Source organism: Equus asinus, chromosome 26, assembly GCF_041296235.1.
Source record: "Equus asinus isolate D_3611 breed Donkey chromosome 26, EquAss-T2T_v2, whole genome shotgun sequence".
Classification (NCBI taxonomy): Eukaryota; Metazoa; Chordata; class Mammalia; order Perissodactyla; family Equidae; genus Equus; species Equus asinus.
Window position 1 is genome coordinate 23,321,620 of NC_091815.1, and position 16,448 is coordinate 23,338,067.

Here is a 16,448-nt window from a genome sequence, read left to right on the forward strand (position 1 = left end):
TAACCCACTGACTGAAAAAATTGTCCCTCTTAGAACAAAGGTTATCTGTTTTCTCTGGCAACTTTCTAGGGGATGCCAGGCTTGGAGAAAGAGGAATAAGCCAGCGTATTTGCTACTTATTTTATTCAACACAGACTAGCAGCTTTCTGAATCTCAATGAAGACGAGTCCTTGTCCAGCCCCACCTTGAAGTCGAGAAGAGGTAAGGAGCCTTAAAATCTGTGGCCCAGGTTCATTTCCCAATAAGACCCCGAAGTCCTAATATTAGGCCAAATCAGAGAGGACGAGTAGGGGTGTGGGCGGCCTCTCAATAAGATAAGGATTGACTTGCGGTAGGCTTTTCCAGGCAAGTTCTAGGAAACCATACTGGGCGATGCCCACAGGTTGGATAGTGTGCACCTTGTTCTGCCCAGGCAGGGGGATAACCTTCTGGAACTTGAGGGGACCTCCAGGGGCATGGGAACTACCACAAAACAGGTCATACAGTACCCGTTCACCAAGTACCAGCTCCTTGGTTTTCAGGGCCTTGTTGTAGATGGTCTCTTGGGGCTGGAGTTCCTTTCTGTGCAGCAACTCTAGTAGAAGCCTCTGGATTCGGGGCGACTTAAGTTGGTACAGGTCCATGAGCTGGTGGAACTGTTCCATCCAAGCAGTACTGTCTTTTGCATATCGCTGCTGCAACATCCGCAAAACATGATACAGTGCCACAAATGTCTCCCATTGAGGCACTGCTTCCTTTATTTTAGAGATGGGCTGTGGCTTCTTTTCCAACTGGGGCAACTTGAGGGGTCTGCCTTTACCCTTGAAAGCTCTGAGATCCTTCTGAAACATCAGTGCTAGAGTTTGTTTGTCCACAGAAGCATGGGCACTGGTGGAAATGTCTCTTGTGTCAGGATAAAAGTGTCGCATTTCCATGTCTTTGAGAGCACTGGCTATCTGCTGTGCCCGTGCACTCCTGTAAGGTTCTCCTAAAAGATGCCAATTTATAGCCTTTGGGACTTGAATCCTCTTGGTGGTTGATGGTAACACTGGTGCAGGGATGGGCAGTGCTTTCTTCTTTGCCTTGTGAATTTGGGGGAGTTCACTCCTCCCCCTCAAGGCCCAGAAGTCCTTCTGGAATGTCCAGGACAGGGATTTTTTATCCACAGAGGGATGGATAGCTGTAGGAACTTCCTTTCTGATTGGATAAAGCTGCCTTATCTCCTTGACAGCAGTGGATAACTGTTGTGCCTGCTTCCTCCTGTAGGACTCAGCTAAGAGGTGCCAATTGAGAGCTTGGGCTGTTTGAGTCCTTTTGGTAGCTGATGGGGACACTGGTTCAGGGATCGGAAACAGCTCTAGCCACCTCCCCTTTTCTTTTCTTCTAATTGGAGGGGTCACTTTTAAATGCACTGGACTCAAAACATCCTTATAGGTTCGTGCTATATCTGTGTGACTTAACTCTAGGTTCTGCCTGAGGTGTTTAGCAATGGCTTTAAGATTGGACAGATTCGTGCATTTCACATATCCCTTTGAAGTCAAGTGTCTGAGGAGCTGGCTCAGTCTATGGAAACTGTCTCTGGAAAGTTGCTGTCCTGCTTCCAGCCTTATTAAGGCATTATTAATCCAGTCCTCATCTGAGAGGCTGGCTTCTGAGTAGCACGGGCTTTGGGCCGGCATGGAGGTAAGGGATGGGGCTGGGGCTGGGGCTGGGGCTTGGTACTCAGTTTTCCCCATCAGGGAATCCCACTTCCACCTGCCGCCTTTGGTCCTCCATTCAGGTTTTTGTGGTTTCCTGGTTTCAGATAAGTGGAACTCTGGCCTGTGGAGGCCTTCTGGGAACTGAGTCTCTAAGCCTGTTTCCATGACTTGTAAAAACATGCCCCTGGCTTTCTCCAAGAGCACATCCTCTTGTCTTCTCCATGAACTTGTCATGGGGCGTGCTCCAAGAAGTCGATTTTCCTGTGCTTCCAAATCCAGATGATCCCCTAACACTTTCAGGGGCATTCCCTCTTCTTTCTCGAGGACTACTGGGAGTGGTATTTTGAAGGGGCTCTTCAGAAATGTTGTCCACGTAGCCGTATCCATAAGTGTAGGTTCTCTCCTTCCATCAGGCAATCTCTCTTTCTTAAAAGGCATTTCCCTTCGAGCTCTACGCTCCCTTTCCTCAGTAAGAACATCACCTTCTGTTACTGGCTTCAGTAAGCTCACTTCTTCCTTTGCAAGCTCTGTTTTCAGTACTCTCTCTTCTGAGAGCACTGCCTCCATAAGTCTACTCTCTTTTTCCTCGTCTTTGCTCAAGCTCTCCTCCCCCTCCTCCTCCCTCGGGCTCTCCTCCTCCTCCTCACTCGGGCTCTCCTCCTCCTCACTCAGGCTCTCCTCGTCCTCACTCAGGCTTTCCTCCTCCTCACTCGGGCTCTCCTTCTCCTCCTCACTCGGGCTCTCCTTCTCCTCCTCACTCAGGCTCTCCTCCTCCTCGCTCAGGCTCTCCTTCTCCTCCTCACTCAGGCTCTCCTCGTCCTCACTCAGGCTCTCCTCCTCCTCACTCGGGCTCTCCTTCTCCTCCTCACTCGGGCTCTCCTTCTCCTCCTCATTCAGGCTCTCCTCCTCCTCACTCAGGCTCTCCTCCTCCTCCTCACTCAGGCTCTCCTCCTCCTCCTCGCTCAGGCTCTCCTCCTCCTCCTCACTCAGGCTCTCCTCGTCCTCACTCAGGCTCTCCTCCTCCTCACTCGGGCTCTCCTTCTCCTCCTCACTCGGGCTCTCCTTCTCCTCCTCACTCAGGCTCTCCTTCTCCTCACTCGGGCTCTCCTCCTCCTCACTCAGGCTCTCCTCCTCCTCCTCGCTCAGGCTCTCCTCCTCACTCAGGCTCTCCTCCCCACTCGGGCTCTCCTCCTCACTCAGGCTCTCCTCCTCCTCCTTGCTGAGGTGCTCCTTCGCTTCCTCATGTGGGCCCTCTGTTTCCTTCCTCCTCAGCCGCTCTTTCTCCGGAAGCAACCTCTTTTCCTTTTTCCTTCTTTGGGCTGAACTCTTAGGCTTCTTAGCCAAGTTCTCTTCCAATTTCTCTTCACTCAGGCTTACCTTCTTTTTCTGCTTCTTAATCAGATGTTTCCTTTTCTCTCTCTGGGGCAGAAGCTCCTCCTCTTCTCCTTCCTCAGTGAGACTCTCCTCCTCTTTCCCCTTCTTAGTTGGGCCTTCCTCTATTTCCTTCCTAATCAAGCTTTCAGATAAGCCCTCTAACATTAGGCCTCTGATATTCTTTAATAACCACTTTACCCAGGTCTTTTCTGGTTTATTCTCAACTCTCTTCACAAGCTTCTTTAGCTGCTTTTTTCCTAACAGATTTTGCTCCTGGACCTCCTTTAAGATACTTTGTACCTGGATTTTATCTAATAGCGTGTTTTCCTGGGCCTTCTCTAATAACCGTTGGTCCTCCTCTAGGCTCTCTCCATCAGTCAGTGTTCTCTCTTTGGTAGCCAGTCTGTCGTCTTCTAGTTTTCTCTCTTTCTGAGCTAGTTCCTTCTCGTCTGTGGTTATTTCCTCCTGTTCTTTAAAAAATTCCCACCTCTGGTCATCAATTTCACTCCTTCCCATAATGAATGATCTCTTTTCCTCAAGTATTTCTGTTTCTTCCAGTGTCGCTGTACTTATTTCTCTAATTGTTTTAGCCAGGATCCTCAAGAGCTGACTCTCTTTCTTCCTTATATCTTTTTCCGTGGAACTGGCCTCTTTGTCTTCCGAACTAATACCCTTTTCCATATCCAGTTTCCTCATTGCCTCTATTCTTTCCTCTTTGGTTCTTTTCTTTTTTTTCTCGGCAGCAGCCGTCTCCTTGGTCCTAATATCATAGGCCAGTTTCCTCTCTTCCTGGGAAGGTTTGCCCTCTTCTTTCACAACTTCTTTCTCTTCTTGGGTTGTTTTTTTCTTTCGCTTAGTTATGCCAATTCCCTCCTTGGCTTTTGCCTTTTCTTTCTTAGCAATATGTCTCTCTTCTTTGGCCACTTTACTACCTTCCTGTGTCAGTCTTTTCTCCATGTCACCTGCTTGTTCTTCCTCTTCTAGGGACAATCTCTCTTTTTCCCAGGCCCATTGTTTTTTTTGCTCACTCTCTTTCTCCTCTTTCTGACCCTGTATTCTCTCTTTCTGGGCCTGTTTTTCCTCTTGTAGGGCGAGCTGCCCTTTTTCATAGGTCCATTGTTTTTTTTCCTCAATGGCTTTCTTATCTTGCCCAACCCATTTCTCCTCTTTCTTAGGCTCTTTCTCTTTTTCCATGGGCTGTTTCTTTTCTTTTGGGGACACTTCCTTAATTTCCTCCTTCTTTTTCTCCTCTTTCTTAGGCTCTTTCTCTTTTTCCATGGGCTGTTTCTTTTCTTTTGGGGACACTTCCTTAATTTCCTCCTTCTTTTTCTCCTCTTTCTTAGCCTGTTTCTCTTTTTGCATGGCCTGTCTCCTTTCTTTTGAGGTCACTTCCTCAATTTCCTCTGTCTTTTTCTCCTCTTTCTTAGCCTGTTTCTCTTTTTGCATGGCCTGTTTCCTTTCTTTTGAGGTCACTTCCTCAATTTCCTCCTTCTTTTTCTCCTCTTTCTTAGCCTGTTTCTCTTTTTGCATGGCCTGTTTCCTTTCTTTTGGGGTCACTTCCTCAATTTCCTCCTTCTTTTTCTCCTCTTTCTTAGCCTGTTTCTCTTTTTCCATGGCCTGTTTCTTTTCTTTTGGGGGCACTTCCTCAGTTTCCTCCTTCTTTTTCTCCTCTTTCTTAGCCTGTTTCTCTTTTTCCATGGCCTGTTTCTTTTCTTTTGGGGGCACTTCCTCAATTTCCTGCTTCTTTTTCTCCTCTTTCTTAGCCTGTTTCTCTTTTTGCATGGCCTGTTTCCTTTCTTTTGAGGTCACTTCCTCAATTTCCTCCTTCTTTTTCTCCTCTTTCTTAGCCTGTTTCTCTTTTTCCATGGGCTGTTTCCTTTCTTTTGGGGTCACTTCCTTAATTTCCTCCTTCTTTTTCTCCTCTTTCTTAGCCTGTTTCTCTTTTTCCATGGCCTGTTTCTTTTCTTTTGGGGGCACTTCCTCAATTTCCTCCTTCTTTTTCTCCTCTTTCTTAGCCGGTTTCCCTTTTTCCATGGCCTGTTTCTTTTCTTTTGGGGACACCTCCTCAATTTCCTGCTTCTTTTTCTCCTCTTTCTTAGGCTCTTTCTCTTTTTCCGTGGGCTGTTTCTTTTCTTTTGGGGACACTTCCTCAGTTTCCTCCTTCTTTTTCTCCTCTTTCTTAGCCTGTTTCTCTTTTTCCATGGGCTGTTTCTTTTCTTTTGGGGGCACTTCCTCAATTTCCTCCTTCTTTTTCTCCTCTTTCTTAGCCTGTTTCCCTTTTTCCATGGCTTGTTTCTTTTCTTTTGGGGACACCTCCTCAATTTCCTCTTTCTTTTTCTCCTCTTTCTTAGGCTCTTTCTCTTTTTCCTTGGGCTGTTTCTTTTCTTTTGGGGAGACTTCCTTAATTTCCTCCTTCTTTTTCTCCTCTTTCTTAGCCTGTTTCTCTTTTTCCATGGCCTGTTTCCTTTCTTTTGGGGTCACTTCCTCAATTTCCTCCTTCTTTTTCTCCTCTTTCTTAGCCTGTTTCTCTTTTTCCATGGCCTGTTTCCTTTCTTTAGGGGACACCTCCTCAATTTCCTCCGTCTTTTTCTCCTCTTTCTTAGCCTGTTTCTCTTTTTCCATGGGCTGTTTCTTTTCTTTTGGGGACACTTCCTTAATTTCCTCCTTCTTTTTCTCCTCTTTCTTAGCCTGTTTCTCTTTTTCCATGGCCTGTTTCCTTTCTTTTGGGGACACTTCCTCAATTTCCTCCTTCTTTTTCTCCTCTTTCTTAGGCTCTTTCTCTTTTTCCATGGGCTGTTTCTTTTCTTTTGGGGACACTTCCTTAATTTCCTCCTTCTTTTTCTCCTCTTTCTTAGCCTGTTTCTCTTTTTCCATGGCCTGTTTCTTTTCTTTTGGAGACACTTCCTCAATTTCCTTCTTTTTTTCTTCTTCTGGGACCAGTTTCATTTTTTCTCTGCCCTGTTTTTTCCCCTCAGCCTCTTTCTCCACTTTTTGAGCCAATTTCTCCTCTTTCTGATCCCATCTTTTCTCTTTCTGGGCCTGTTTCTTTTCTTCCTGTGACCATCTCTCCATTTCTTCAGCCTGTTTCTCCTCTCCTAGGTCCATTTTCTTTTTCACCCTGGCCTGTTGTTTCTTTTTCTCAGTTATTTTCTCCTCTTCCCGGGCCCTTCTCTCCTTTTCCCAAGCTTTTGTCTCCTTTTTCTGGGTCTTTTTATCTCCTTCTTGTGACAATTTCTCCATTTCCCCAAATGATTCCTCCTCTTCTAGGCCTGGTTTCTTTCTTTTCCACGCTAATTGTTTATCCTTGGCCTGTTTTTCCTCCTTCTTAGCCTGCCCCTCTTTCTGGTCTTCTTTCTCCTGTTTCCCATCTTGTTTTTTCTTTTCTTGGGTTTGTTCCTCTTTATGGGCCTCTTTTTTCTTGTTTACTAACCATTTCTTCTTTTCTTGGGTCAATGTAATCTCTTGCTTTGCCATGCTGGCCCTTTTTAATGCCTGTTTTTTGTCTTTCCCAGACAGTCCTTCCTCTTCTCTAGACAAATATTCCTTTTCCTGGGCCAATTTTCCCCTTTTCCAGGCCTCTTCCTCAACAAGTTTCTCCATACTCCAGATGTGTCTCCTCTTTCTGAGGACCTTTTTCCATTCTTCAGCTTGTTTCTGTATGTCCAGGATTAGTTCCTCTTCCCAGGCCAGTTCCTCCTCTTCCTCACCCAGCTCCTCCTCTTCCTCACTCAGCTCCTCCTCTTCCTCACCCAGCTCCTCCTCTTCCTCACCCAGCTCCTCCTCTTCCTCACCCAGCTCCTCCTCTTCCTCACCCAGCTCCTCCTCTTCCTCACCCAGCTCCTCCTCTCCTTCACCCAGCTCCTCCTCTCCCTCACCCAGCTCCTCCTCTTCCTCACTCAGCTCCTCCTCTTCCTCACCCAGCTCCTCCTCTTCCTCACCCAGCTCCTCCTCTTCCTCACCCAGCTCCTCCTCTCCTTCACCCAGCTCCTCCTCTTCCTCACTCAGCTCCTCCTCTTCCTCACCCAGCTCCTCCTCTTCCTGGGACAACTTCCTCTCTTCCCAGACAGGCAACCCCTCTTCCTGGGCCCACAAGCCTTCTTCATGAGCCAGCATAATCTGCTCCCGGTCCCACTTCCTCCTTTCTGGTGTTGCCTTCCCATCTTTCCGGGTCACTCGCTCTCTTTTCCCTGGAAGTCTCCCCTCTCTTCCAGTCCATTTCTTTTCTCCTAGGCCTAACTTCTTGGTTAATATTTTTTGTGGGAAAGCCAGTATTTCTTCTTTCCCAGCTGTTTTACCTTCTTGATGGGTCAGTTTTTTCTTATCCTTGGTCAGTTTCTCCTTTCCCTGCACTAATTTCCTCTCTGGCTTACTCAATTTCCTTTCTTCCTCAGCTATTTTCCCTTCTCGCCTGGCCAGTTCCCTTACTCCTTTTTTTAATTTTCTTTTCTCTAAGACTAGATGATCTGAGAAAGAAATTTTCTTTTTCTTGACTTTCTCAAAAAGTGCCTTGCCTTTCTTTAATAATTTTTCACCCCTTTGTTCTCTCCATCCTACTGTCCTTTCTTCCTTGACCTCTCTAACCACTTTTTCTTTTTCTTCCACCCCTCTGTCATCCAGTTCTGATGAGTCCTTTAAAAGGGGGCAGATCTCTTGGAAGAGATCCCAGCTGGGCTGTCGGGAAGCAAGCATCACCTGAGCCAAGTCCACCAATTCTTGACCCAAATCCCTTAACATTCCTGGATGGGTACTTGCTATCCTTGAGGTGACAAGATAGCAAATGTCATCCCTCCAAGACCTGGTGTCTGATCTACTTGCACGTCCAGGGATCCCAGCCAAACCATGGGAACTCTTTTTAGATTTCTTCCTTGTATCTTCTTGCTCAGTAACTTGTACGACTTCTTCCTTGGGCTCTTCTGCAGGTGTCTCAGAAATAGCCTCCGAATGTTTTTTCTCTTTCAACTTCACATATGCGTTTTCATGCCCTTTTTTCAGTGCACTTTTCCAGAGCCCTTTCACGTATTGTTGTTTTTGCAGTGTAGGGATCACTTCTTCATCCTCTTTCATGCCATATTGATCTATGGCCTTCATCACCTCCATGACTTCCTGGGCTTCTGTGGCTTCCGTGGCCTCCAACGCGACCTCCTGTGATTCAGCGTCCTCTTGGGATCCAACTGGGCTGAAAGTACTTAGTGTTGGCTCTGGCTCCAAGGCAACATCCTGGGTGTCAGTTTGCCCTGATTTCCTGGCCTCTCTTTGTTCACCTTGATCCTCTGACTCCACCAACACAGGACTAAACTTTACAGATTCTGTCCGTCTCTGCTTCCTGGAAACTTTCAGATCCTTTTTACCTGCAGAGATATTGGGAGAAAAATAGTTAAGAAAAACACAGAGTTCCTGAGTGGGATCCTTTGTACTATCTAGTTCAATGAACTACCATAAGAGGTACAAAGGCAAAGGAGACTGAGGCTTTATGGTACAGAAATGCTTGCTGTTTTATCCCAGCTTCCACATCCTAAAGAAATAAGACCTTGGTCTCTGTTGTGTGGTCAGTCTTTCCAAGGAAGCTTACTTTCTGTGAAAAAGATTCTCCTTATTTAACTCTGTTCCCACTGGAATCTTTTTATATACCTTGGCCTTATAGACCTTGCCTTTTGGTGCCCTGAGATTGGCCCCAATTATGCGCCACATATTACCCCATACATACTATCATATCTGCTCCTTGCTTGAATATGTGTCGTTCTTCTCCTCAGTTTAATGATCTTTTTATGTTCTGAAAAAGGTGTGCGTGTTTCTTCATAAAGGGCCTCAAGTTCACTAGCCCTTGCTCTATCTAAAGAAAAAGTAAATTCTTGGTCTCCACGTGACAAGGTCAGGTTTTCTTTTAGCCGCTGCTGCACCTGAGTAAGCAGCCACTGGATGTCTTTAGCTTGAATCCCCAGCAGCTGGTCCAGAGAGGCTTCTCCAATAAATTGCTTCCTGCAAAAGTCAAGAGAAAAGGAGGATAATCCTGAGCCAGCAATAAAAATTTGAAGAAGAGGAGGAGGGCGGGAGCAGGAGAGGGGGAGGAGGGAAAACGACAATGGAAGAGGCAGAAATAAGTAGCCACTTAGGACAGTGTCTTCTGAAGGAAAGGACGGATAAAGGAAAAAGAATAAAAGATAGCAGGGAATAGAGTAGTCAGGGTGACACAAGATGTTTCTTTGGTTGGGAGATTTGTAGGCTTGAGTCTTAAGGAATTTAAGGAAGTGAGGAAATAATGGAGGGGCAGGCTAGCCAATGGTCAGAAGAAAAGGGGTAGGCACTAGGGGAAAATGTGAATAAAAACAAAGAACATGGGGGAGGAAAAGAATAGAAAAAGAGTAGTAGAAAAGGAGGAGAAGCAATCAGATTTTTACCTGCAGAGATATTGGGAGAAAAATAGTTAAGAAAAACCAGAGTTCCTGAGTGGGATCCTTTGTACTATCTAGTTCAATGAACTACCATAAGAGGTACAAAGGCAAAGGAGACTGAGGCTTTATGGTACAGAAATGCTTGCTGTTCAATCAGCAATCAGAATCAGCAATCAGGTTAGAGCTAGAAGGGACAGAAGGGAAGAAGGTCACCACCAACTTACTGCATTTCCTGGAGAGTTTCTGGTTTCTTTAGCAGGCCCACCAGCATGGTCTTAGTCTGGATGCCTGTGACTCTTATCATAAGGTATAAGGCCTTAGCCCGCACATTTTCGTTACTGTCCATCAATCCCACAGCCAGTGGAATAGCGAAGAGATGGCTTATGAGGCCTAGCCTTTCTAGTGCCTCCCAGGCTAGCTCACGGATCCGCGGATTGGAATAGGTTGTATCTTCCAGGAAGCGACAGGCAGCCTCAGAGCGCAACTTTGAAGGCACTTCATAATTGGCAAAAGTTTTTGCCAGGACACTAATATATGTCTTGTATTGCTCTACAGAACAGCAAATTGTGAGGCTGAGGATGGCCTCGATTGCATTATTTATAAGTCGTTCATCAAATTTTCCCATCCAATTTTGGTTTTTCATACTTAGAAGAACATCAAAGAAACTTCGTTTCCCCTTCCTGGGTTTCTTCTCCTGTTTACCCATTGAGATTTTCTCTTCTGTTAGAGTCATAGGTGACAGTTCACTCTTGTCCCTTTCCTCATCTCGGTAGGATGGGTACAGATCACAGCGTAGGAATATTGGGGTACCCTCAGGCCAAAGGCGGGCGCGGATCACTGAGTTGGGGATGTAGCCATCAGGAGCGAGGGGCCATTGCCTCCCATGACCAAAGAAGCACCGTAACATATGGTAGGGCTTCAGTCCATCCCAGCCGGCCAGCCGTAATTGAGCGGGAACCACGTGTAGGGGACGATTATGTCTGGAGTCCAGAGTAGAAGAATCAATACCCTTATCCTCCAAAATATGTGATTTGGATCCCTCTGGAATGACAGAGGACATATGTCTCTCTTCCTCTACAACATGGGGCACAGTATTGTCAAAGGCAATGACCCGTTTGTTAACAAGGGCCTCTAGCCCCTGTAATTCCTGCAGCCCTTGTCCAAGGTAGACAAATTTGGGTACAAACACTGTTTCAAAAGAAAAGAAGAAGCTAGGCAGGAAGGGTTTAGGGGCTTCTTGTCTGTGATCGGCACTGTTTAGGATAGTTAGGTGAGTCAGCCGAGCTGGATGGAGCAGTTTCAAGCAGGATACCAGGTAAAGACTCTGGTTAAAAGTCACAAGCAGGTCACCCCGATTATTGGCAAAGCAGAGTGGGCCAAAATGCAGTGCTGAGTCCAACTCAGTTATGAGTCTACCATGGAAGTCCCAGATCCGGACTGAGCCATCAGTGCCCCCCGTGACAAAAAGTTTCAGGGAAAGGCAGACATCAAATGAGGTGATAGCACACTTGTGCAGGCGTTTTGTCTCTTTAAACCTAGAGCTTTGTTCTGATCCTGAAGATGTTGGAAAATCTTGGTAGTACCAGAGACGCCAGCAGTTGTTCTCAGTGATGGCGCCCACAGAACCTGGCAAGAGGATCACATATGTTAGCAGAGAGCTGCAGAAAATTTTGCTGACAGGCTTCAGGGTTACCTTGTTCCCCTGAAGTACAGCTTCTGTCAGGTGGACAACATTATCCATGCCGTAGGAACAAAGCAAGCAGTCTTCCTGGGGGCCTTCCAGGGTAGACAGTGCCAATACTGCCCCAGAGTGAACTGTCTTCTCTGTTCGGGCACAGCTGTAGTGGGAGAGGATTCTCACAATGCCACTCTCATGCCCACAGAACATCAGTCCTACCAGGCCCTTCCCCAGACAGGACTGCACATAGGCCAGGCATCTTACTCTATCCTCATGGTTTACTGAAGTGCACACAAGATACTTGGCTGTGCAAGGAGAGCGTGTTGCATCAAACACCAGCACCTCTGGACTGTCTGTTGCCACAAAGAGCTCCTCTCTGTCTGAGTCATAGGCCCAAGCCACAGCCTTATCCATGACAAGTAGAGGCCAGGTGATAACCAGGAGATCTCCTGTTACTGGAGACAAGAAGCGCAATAAACCATCCTTAGTGGCACACAGGATTCGAGTCCAATTATGGCCACAGCAGACCCGCTGCACCTGCTGGGGAGGAGAGCCACAGACATTGAAGAGGCTATAAAAGTAGGGCAGACGGTACAATGAGAAGGTGTAGGTGGTCTGGCAGAAAAAAGTGGTGTTATCAATAAACTGCAGTTGCTGCAGATCCTCAGCAATATTCAGCTGCCGCAGCAAGTTCCCAAAGGCAAGATTCCATTCCCTCACTACGCCCTCACTGCCTGCTGTTAGTAACGTGTGGGCCTCTGGCCGGCTATGGATGCATATCACTGATGAAGAATGGGCCTGGAAGCTGTGGAGGAAGTTACCCTGGTCTAGACCCCAAGCATGGATCTCTCCATTCCTGTTTCCAGCATAGAGATAGCCCTGAGAGACACAAGTGAAGGAGCAGGTGATGGAGGAGCCACTGCCTACAGGAATGAACTTCTTTACCTCTTCCAGCTGGCCCTGTCCCTGGTGGGTGAAGACCCTCACCTTATTCTCACAAAGAGCCAAGAGGGAGCCCCGGGGGCCATTCAGGGAAAAGCCCTGTACAAACTCACAACCAGGCAAGGGCACTGCTTGTGCCATCTCGAGGCCCCTGCCATTTGGTGAGATAAACCAGGTAACCACAGCCCCTAAGGTACCAGAGAGCAGCATCTCAGCTTCTGAGTCATAGCAGAGGCAGCTGATGGAGAAACGACAGGGCACTGTACCCAGAGGTGTGAATGCTTGATGGTGGTCTCCAAAGAGCCACAGGTGCATGTCGCCACAGTAAGCAATTAACATGTGGTAGGAACCTGTGTGGACCATTGCTTCGATGGGTGGCACTTGATCCATCACGTTAAACTTCGTCTTCTCTATCATTCCTGCCATTTCCAGATCTTTTTCCTGTACCCAAAGTACTGCCTAGAAGAGGAGGAAAGAGGAAAGCTTGACTGTGGAGGCAGATTATCTCCCAATAGTGAGGGGGTAAGAAAGGGTTGCATGTTTAGATACCAGTTCCCTCTTGTGGGACTAAGGAAAGACTGGACAGCCTGACTTCGGGAGTCTCCTGGCATGAGGAGTCGGGTATGTGATAGAAGCCCCATGCTATGGCTCTTTCCTTAGCCTTCCATCTACTTTATGGGGAATATGAATTCCAATGACTAGAGGTGAAGAAGAACCGCTGCATCCAGGTCAAATTGGGATATGGAGATGGCTATTAAAATGTGCTAACTCAGAATCACCCTCCTCATTCTGAGATGAGGGCAATTTAGGTATGATGCAGGTAAAGTGGATAAAGAAGGAGGAAAATAAAAAGGTCACGTCGCTTTACCTGCGTTTCTTTTGAACTCGGTTCCACCCAGTTTAAGGAGACGAAGTAGTTGGCGTTGATGGAGTAGAAGCAGATAAAAGGCTTGCTCCTGGGGTGGTGAGGCTCCTGGTATAGAGTCTCAGGCCAGTCACTCAGTACAACCACATCATTCTTTGGTTTTCTATCAGCCTGAGAGAGGAGAGTGGCCTGAGCTAAGAGGACTGAGTCTCCACTCACTCATTTAATGAATATTTATTGAGGGATTAGTGGACATTTGTTGTTGTTTAGCTAACCAACATTTATTCACTCTACTACTGGAAAGCACTCTTTGGGGAGTCATGCCTCCCTCCCCCTCAGAATACATCCTAAGTCGTCAAAGCACCTTCAGCCCTTCTCAACCAGGGCTCCATAAGAGAAGTGAGCCCTGAAGTCCTAAAGTATCCACTCTACATAATGAATTCATCTCTTCCCTATGCGTCTAGAATGCTACTGGTTATGTACCATCCTTAAGAGAACTGAGAAAATAGCCCCTCAAATCATTTTCTGTGTTCCATGGTTCACATGAGGAGCCACATTTGAGGAAGGCTGGTCTGTTCTATGACAAACACTGTGGACACAATGCTGAGCAAAGGACACACGGCCTTCGCTCTCAAAAGATAAAGATCCAGTGGAGGAAACAGACATTAAACAAACCACTAACAAATGACTGTGGAAAACAAGTAAGTGCTTCAAAAGAAAGGGGTACAATCCCATGCGAGAATGACAAGGCCCCCCAACCTTGGCAAATATTGCTACCTGTCACGGTTGCAACAACTCTTCACAGTTCCTGCCTAGCCCCAAAGGACTACTCCTGTCACATTCACACTCATGATATACTGCCTATGGGAAACTCATACTTCACAGACACAGAATGCCCCCACGTGTGCCAGCTACACCTGTGGCACACTCCGCCTTCACTATTCCTACGGACATCCAAGGGAAACATGCTATTCACAGCATGGAGTTAGCTGTGCTTCGACTCCAACATTCTGGAGTCTCACCCAGTGGGGTTTTTGTGTGTGTGTGTGTGTGTGTCAAGGGAGATAGATACCTTTTAACATGTTACACAGTAGAACGTGTGCAGTGCACACTACATTCCGGTGGACATAGTGTATATCTAGCATAAAAGTGCATCAACTCGTCCTGAGCAGTGAAAACTGAGGCTCATGAAGTTGGCTTTTGAGGTCTCTCTTCTCAGCAGATACTTATGCTATACCTGCCTCCTGAACAATGCTCCATGACTCTAACTCTCCAAGTTTCTCTGCACCAGAATTTGTGCTATGACTACCTAAGCTGAAAAGTAAGACATTGAATTAAACCAAACTGTTAATATTTCTTTACTCAAAATGTCTCTCATGCCTACTTCCTGCATCCACAAAGGATTTGAGACCATACTGAGGCCATTATCTGCAACTCAGAATCTCTCTTCTCCCTGTATTTCTCATTTTCAGATCTTTGTGTATCCTGAGAGAATACAGAATGCAGAGAGCTGGAGGGCTTCTAGTACCCATTGTCATTACTGATTCAGTGACAGCAGCAGAGTTGAGAGAAAGGACCCTGGTGTCTGAGCTCCCAAACTCCCATTTAATCAGAAAGCTCATTTATATACCCTTTATTCCATTAGTTAATCATCATTCCTTTTCTTCTTTCCAGACTTCACGTACAAACAGCTCATTCACTCAGTCAACAATAGCAACGTCTATCTACAGAGGACACTAAAAGATCAAGACTGTCTTAAGCTCAAGCAGTGTGTCTGTGCCTGGCACTACTGTTGCCTCCTCTCTATAATTCTCCCTTCCTTCCTCTTCCCCCGCCTTCCATCCCAATAAAACTTGAATCTTGTTTAGGGCGATCATGGACCCAGAAATTCTGGCAGTATAGAGTGGCACCGTGGTACTCCATGGCCGTCACAGCTCTGGGCTTTCTGCCTTTTTCTCTTCTACTTACAATTTAAAGCTGATACATGGAAGTGCAGCAAATAATCTAGTAACTTTCAGATAATAAGCTGAAATATCAAGGATGGTGAAAAAGAACAGAAAAGAACAGGGGTCCTTGATGACATGTAAGACAAAGATGCCTCCTGCTTGTCTAATCCATGTGAGTCCATTCTCTGTTTTTTGTATCAGAAAGTGTGCTAATTATAAGTAATGTTATCATCTTAGTCTAGAAGGGAGAGTTTTTTAGGGGGATGGGAGGACCCTTCCGAAGCTGCTCCCTGTTGCCCGTGCCACAGGCTGCCTTAGCAGGGATAGATAATTAGTCTAAGCCCACCATGTGCATCTCTCTCACACACGTCACCTTTATATCCTTCAGCTTATTATCTATGAGGAGTTTCAAGTCCTTCCACTCAGGAATAAGCCTGGATGAAGACGACATCCTTGTGCTATTCCAGCTCTTTACAGACATCTTGGATTATAGAACCTGTGGAAGGAAAAGTGACTTACAACACCTGATGATAGACTGGAAATTAAGGGAACTGAGAGAGGAAAGAGCAACAGGGAAAGTTAGAGAAGGAGAGAAGGAAAAGAACTCCTTTAGAAACAGGAGAAACTCTCTTATTTCAAAAAGATAGGGGAGGAGAATGAACTACTGATACTTACAGTGACATGGATGAATCTCAAAAACATTAAATGAGTAGAAGTCAGACACCAAAGAGCACATACTATATGATTCCATTTATATGAAACTCTAGAAAAGAGTAATCTCACCTACAGGGACAGAGAGCAGATCCGTGGCAACCGGGGGCTGAGAGTTTGGGGAATTGCCTGGGGAAAGGGAACTTCTTGTAGTGATGGGAATCTTCCTCATCTTGACTGTACTAGTGGTTACATGGGCATATAAATCTGTCAAAACTCATCTAAACATACACTTAAATTGGTACACTTTGCTACATGTAAGTTATACCTAAATAAATTGGACTTTTAAAAGAGGATAGGAATGAAGTGGGAGTTTTATGAAGTCTAGAAACGGGAAAAACCGTGCCAAAAGAAAGCTGTTAGGTGAGCTGAGGCGAGTCAATTGTAGCAAAGCTGAAACGATACAGGCGCCTGGCTTTCCAGCCCTCCCATAAGGCTCTTCATTGGCGTGCTCATGTTTGTAGACATGATTACATCTATCCTTCACTGCTGAAGCCTTGATGTATGTGAAAGTCACTCATTTGTTCAACAAATATTTACTCAGCGTTCTTTGTGTGCCAGACTCTGTGTTGAGAGCTGGAGATAAAGCAGTGACCAGGAACGATTATCTGGTCACCTACATGGTCAAACTAAAAGGGAGTTTACCATCTACTATGGAAAGCAGACACTCAGTGAGTTCAAATAGACATCTAGTTTTGGCAAAATGCCAGATGAAAATAACCTGAAATCCTCTCAGTACCAACTCCTAGAAATTCTGGATAGAATAATGAGTAGCTGAATTCCAGGAGCCAGAAATGAAGGGATGGGGTAAAGACACAGCATAAGTGCAAACTACTTCTGGGATGGCCCCGAGGAGGTGTAGTT

The 16,448-nt window shown here is 46.1% G+C and overlaps 1 protein-coding gene across 1 annotated transcript; it reads right to left on the minus strand.

Moving 5' to 3' along the window:
- Positions 1-253: 253 nt before the first annotated feature.
- Positions 254-15,756, minus strand: LOC106836095 (WD repeat-containing protein 87-like). The gene is made up of 8 exons (XM_070499531.1): positions 15,247-15,756; positions 14,363-14,373; positions 12,931-13,090; positions 9,667-12,521; positions 8,858-9,029; positions 2,162-3,182; positions 1,314-1,681; positions 254-1,052 (listed from the first exon to the last, which is right to left on the minus strand). Exons 1-8 carry the CDS (start codon positions 15,352-15,354, stop codon positions 264-266), a joined length of 5,484 nt encoding a protein of 1,827 aa, XP_070355632.1. The 5' UTR covers positions 15,355-15,756; the 3' UTR covers positions 254-263.
- Between the last annotated feature and the right edge of the window lie 692 nt (positions 15,757-16,448).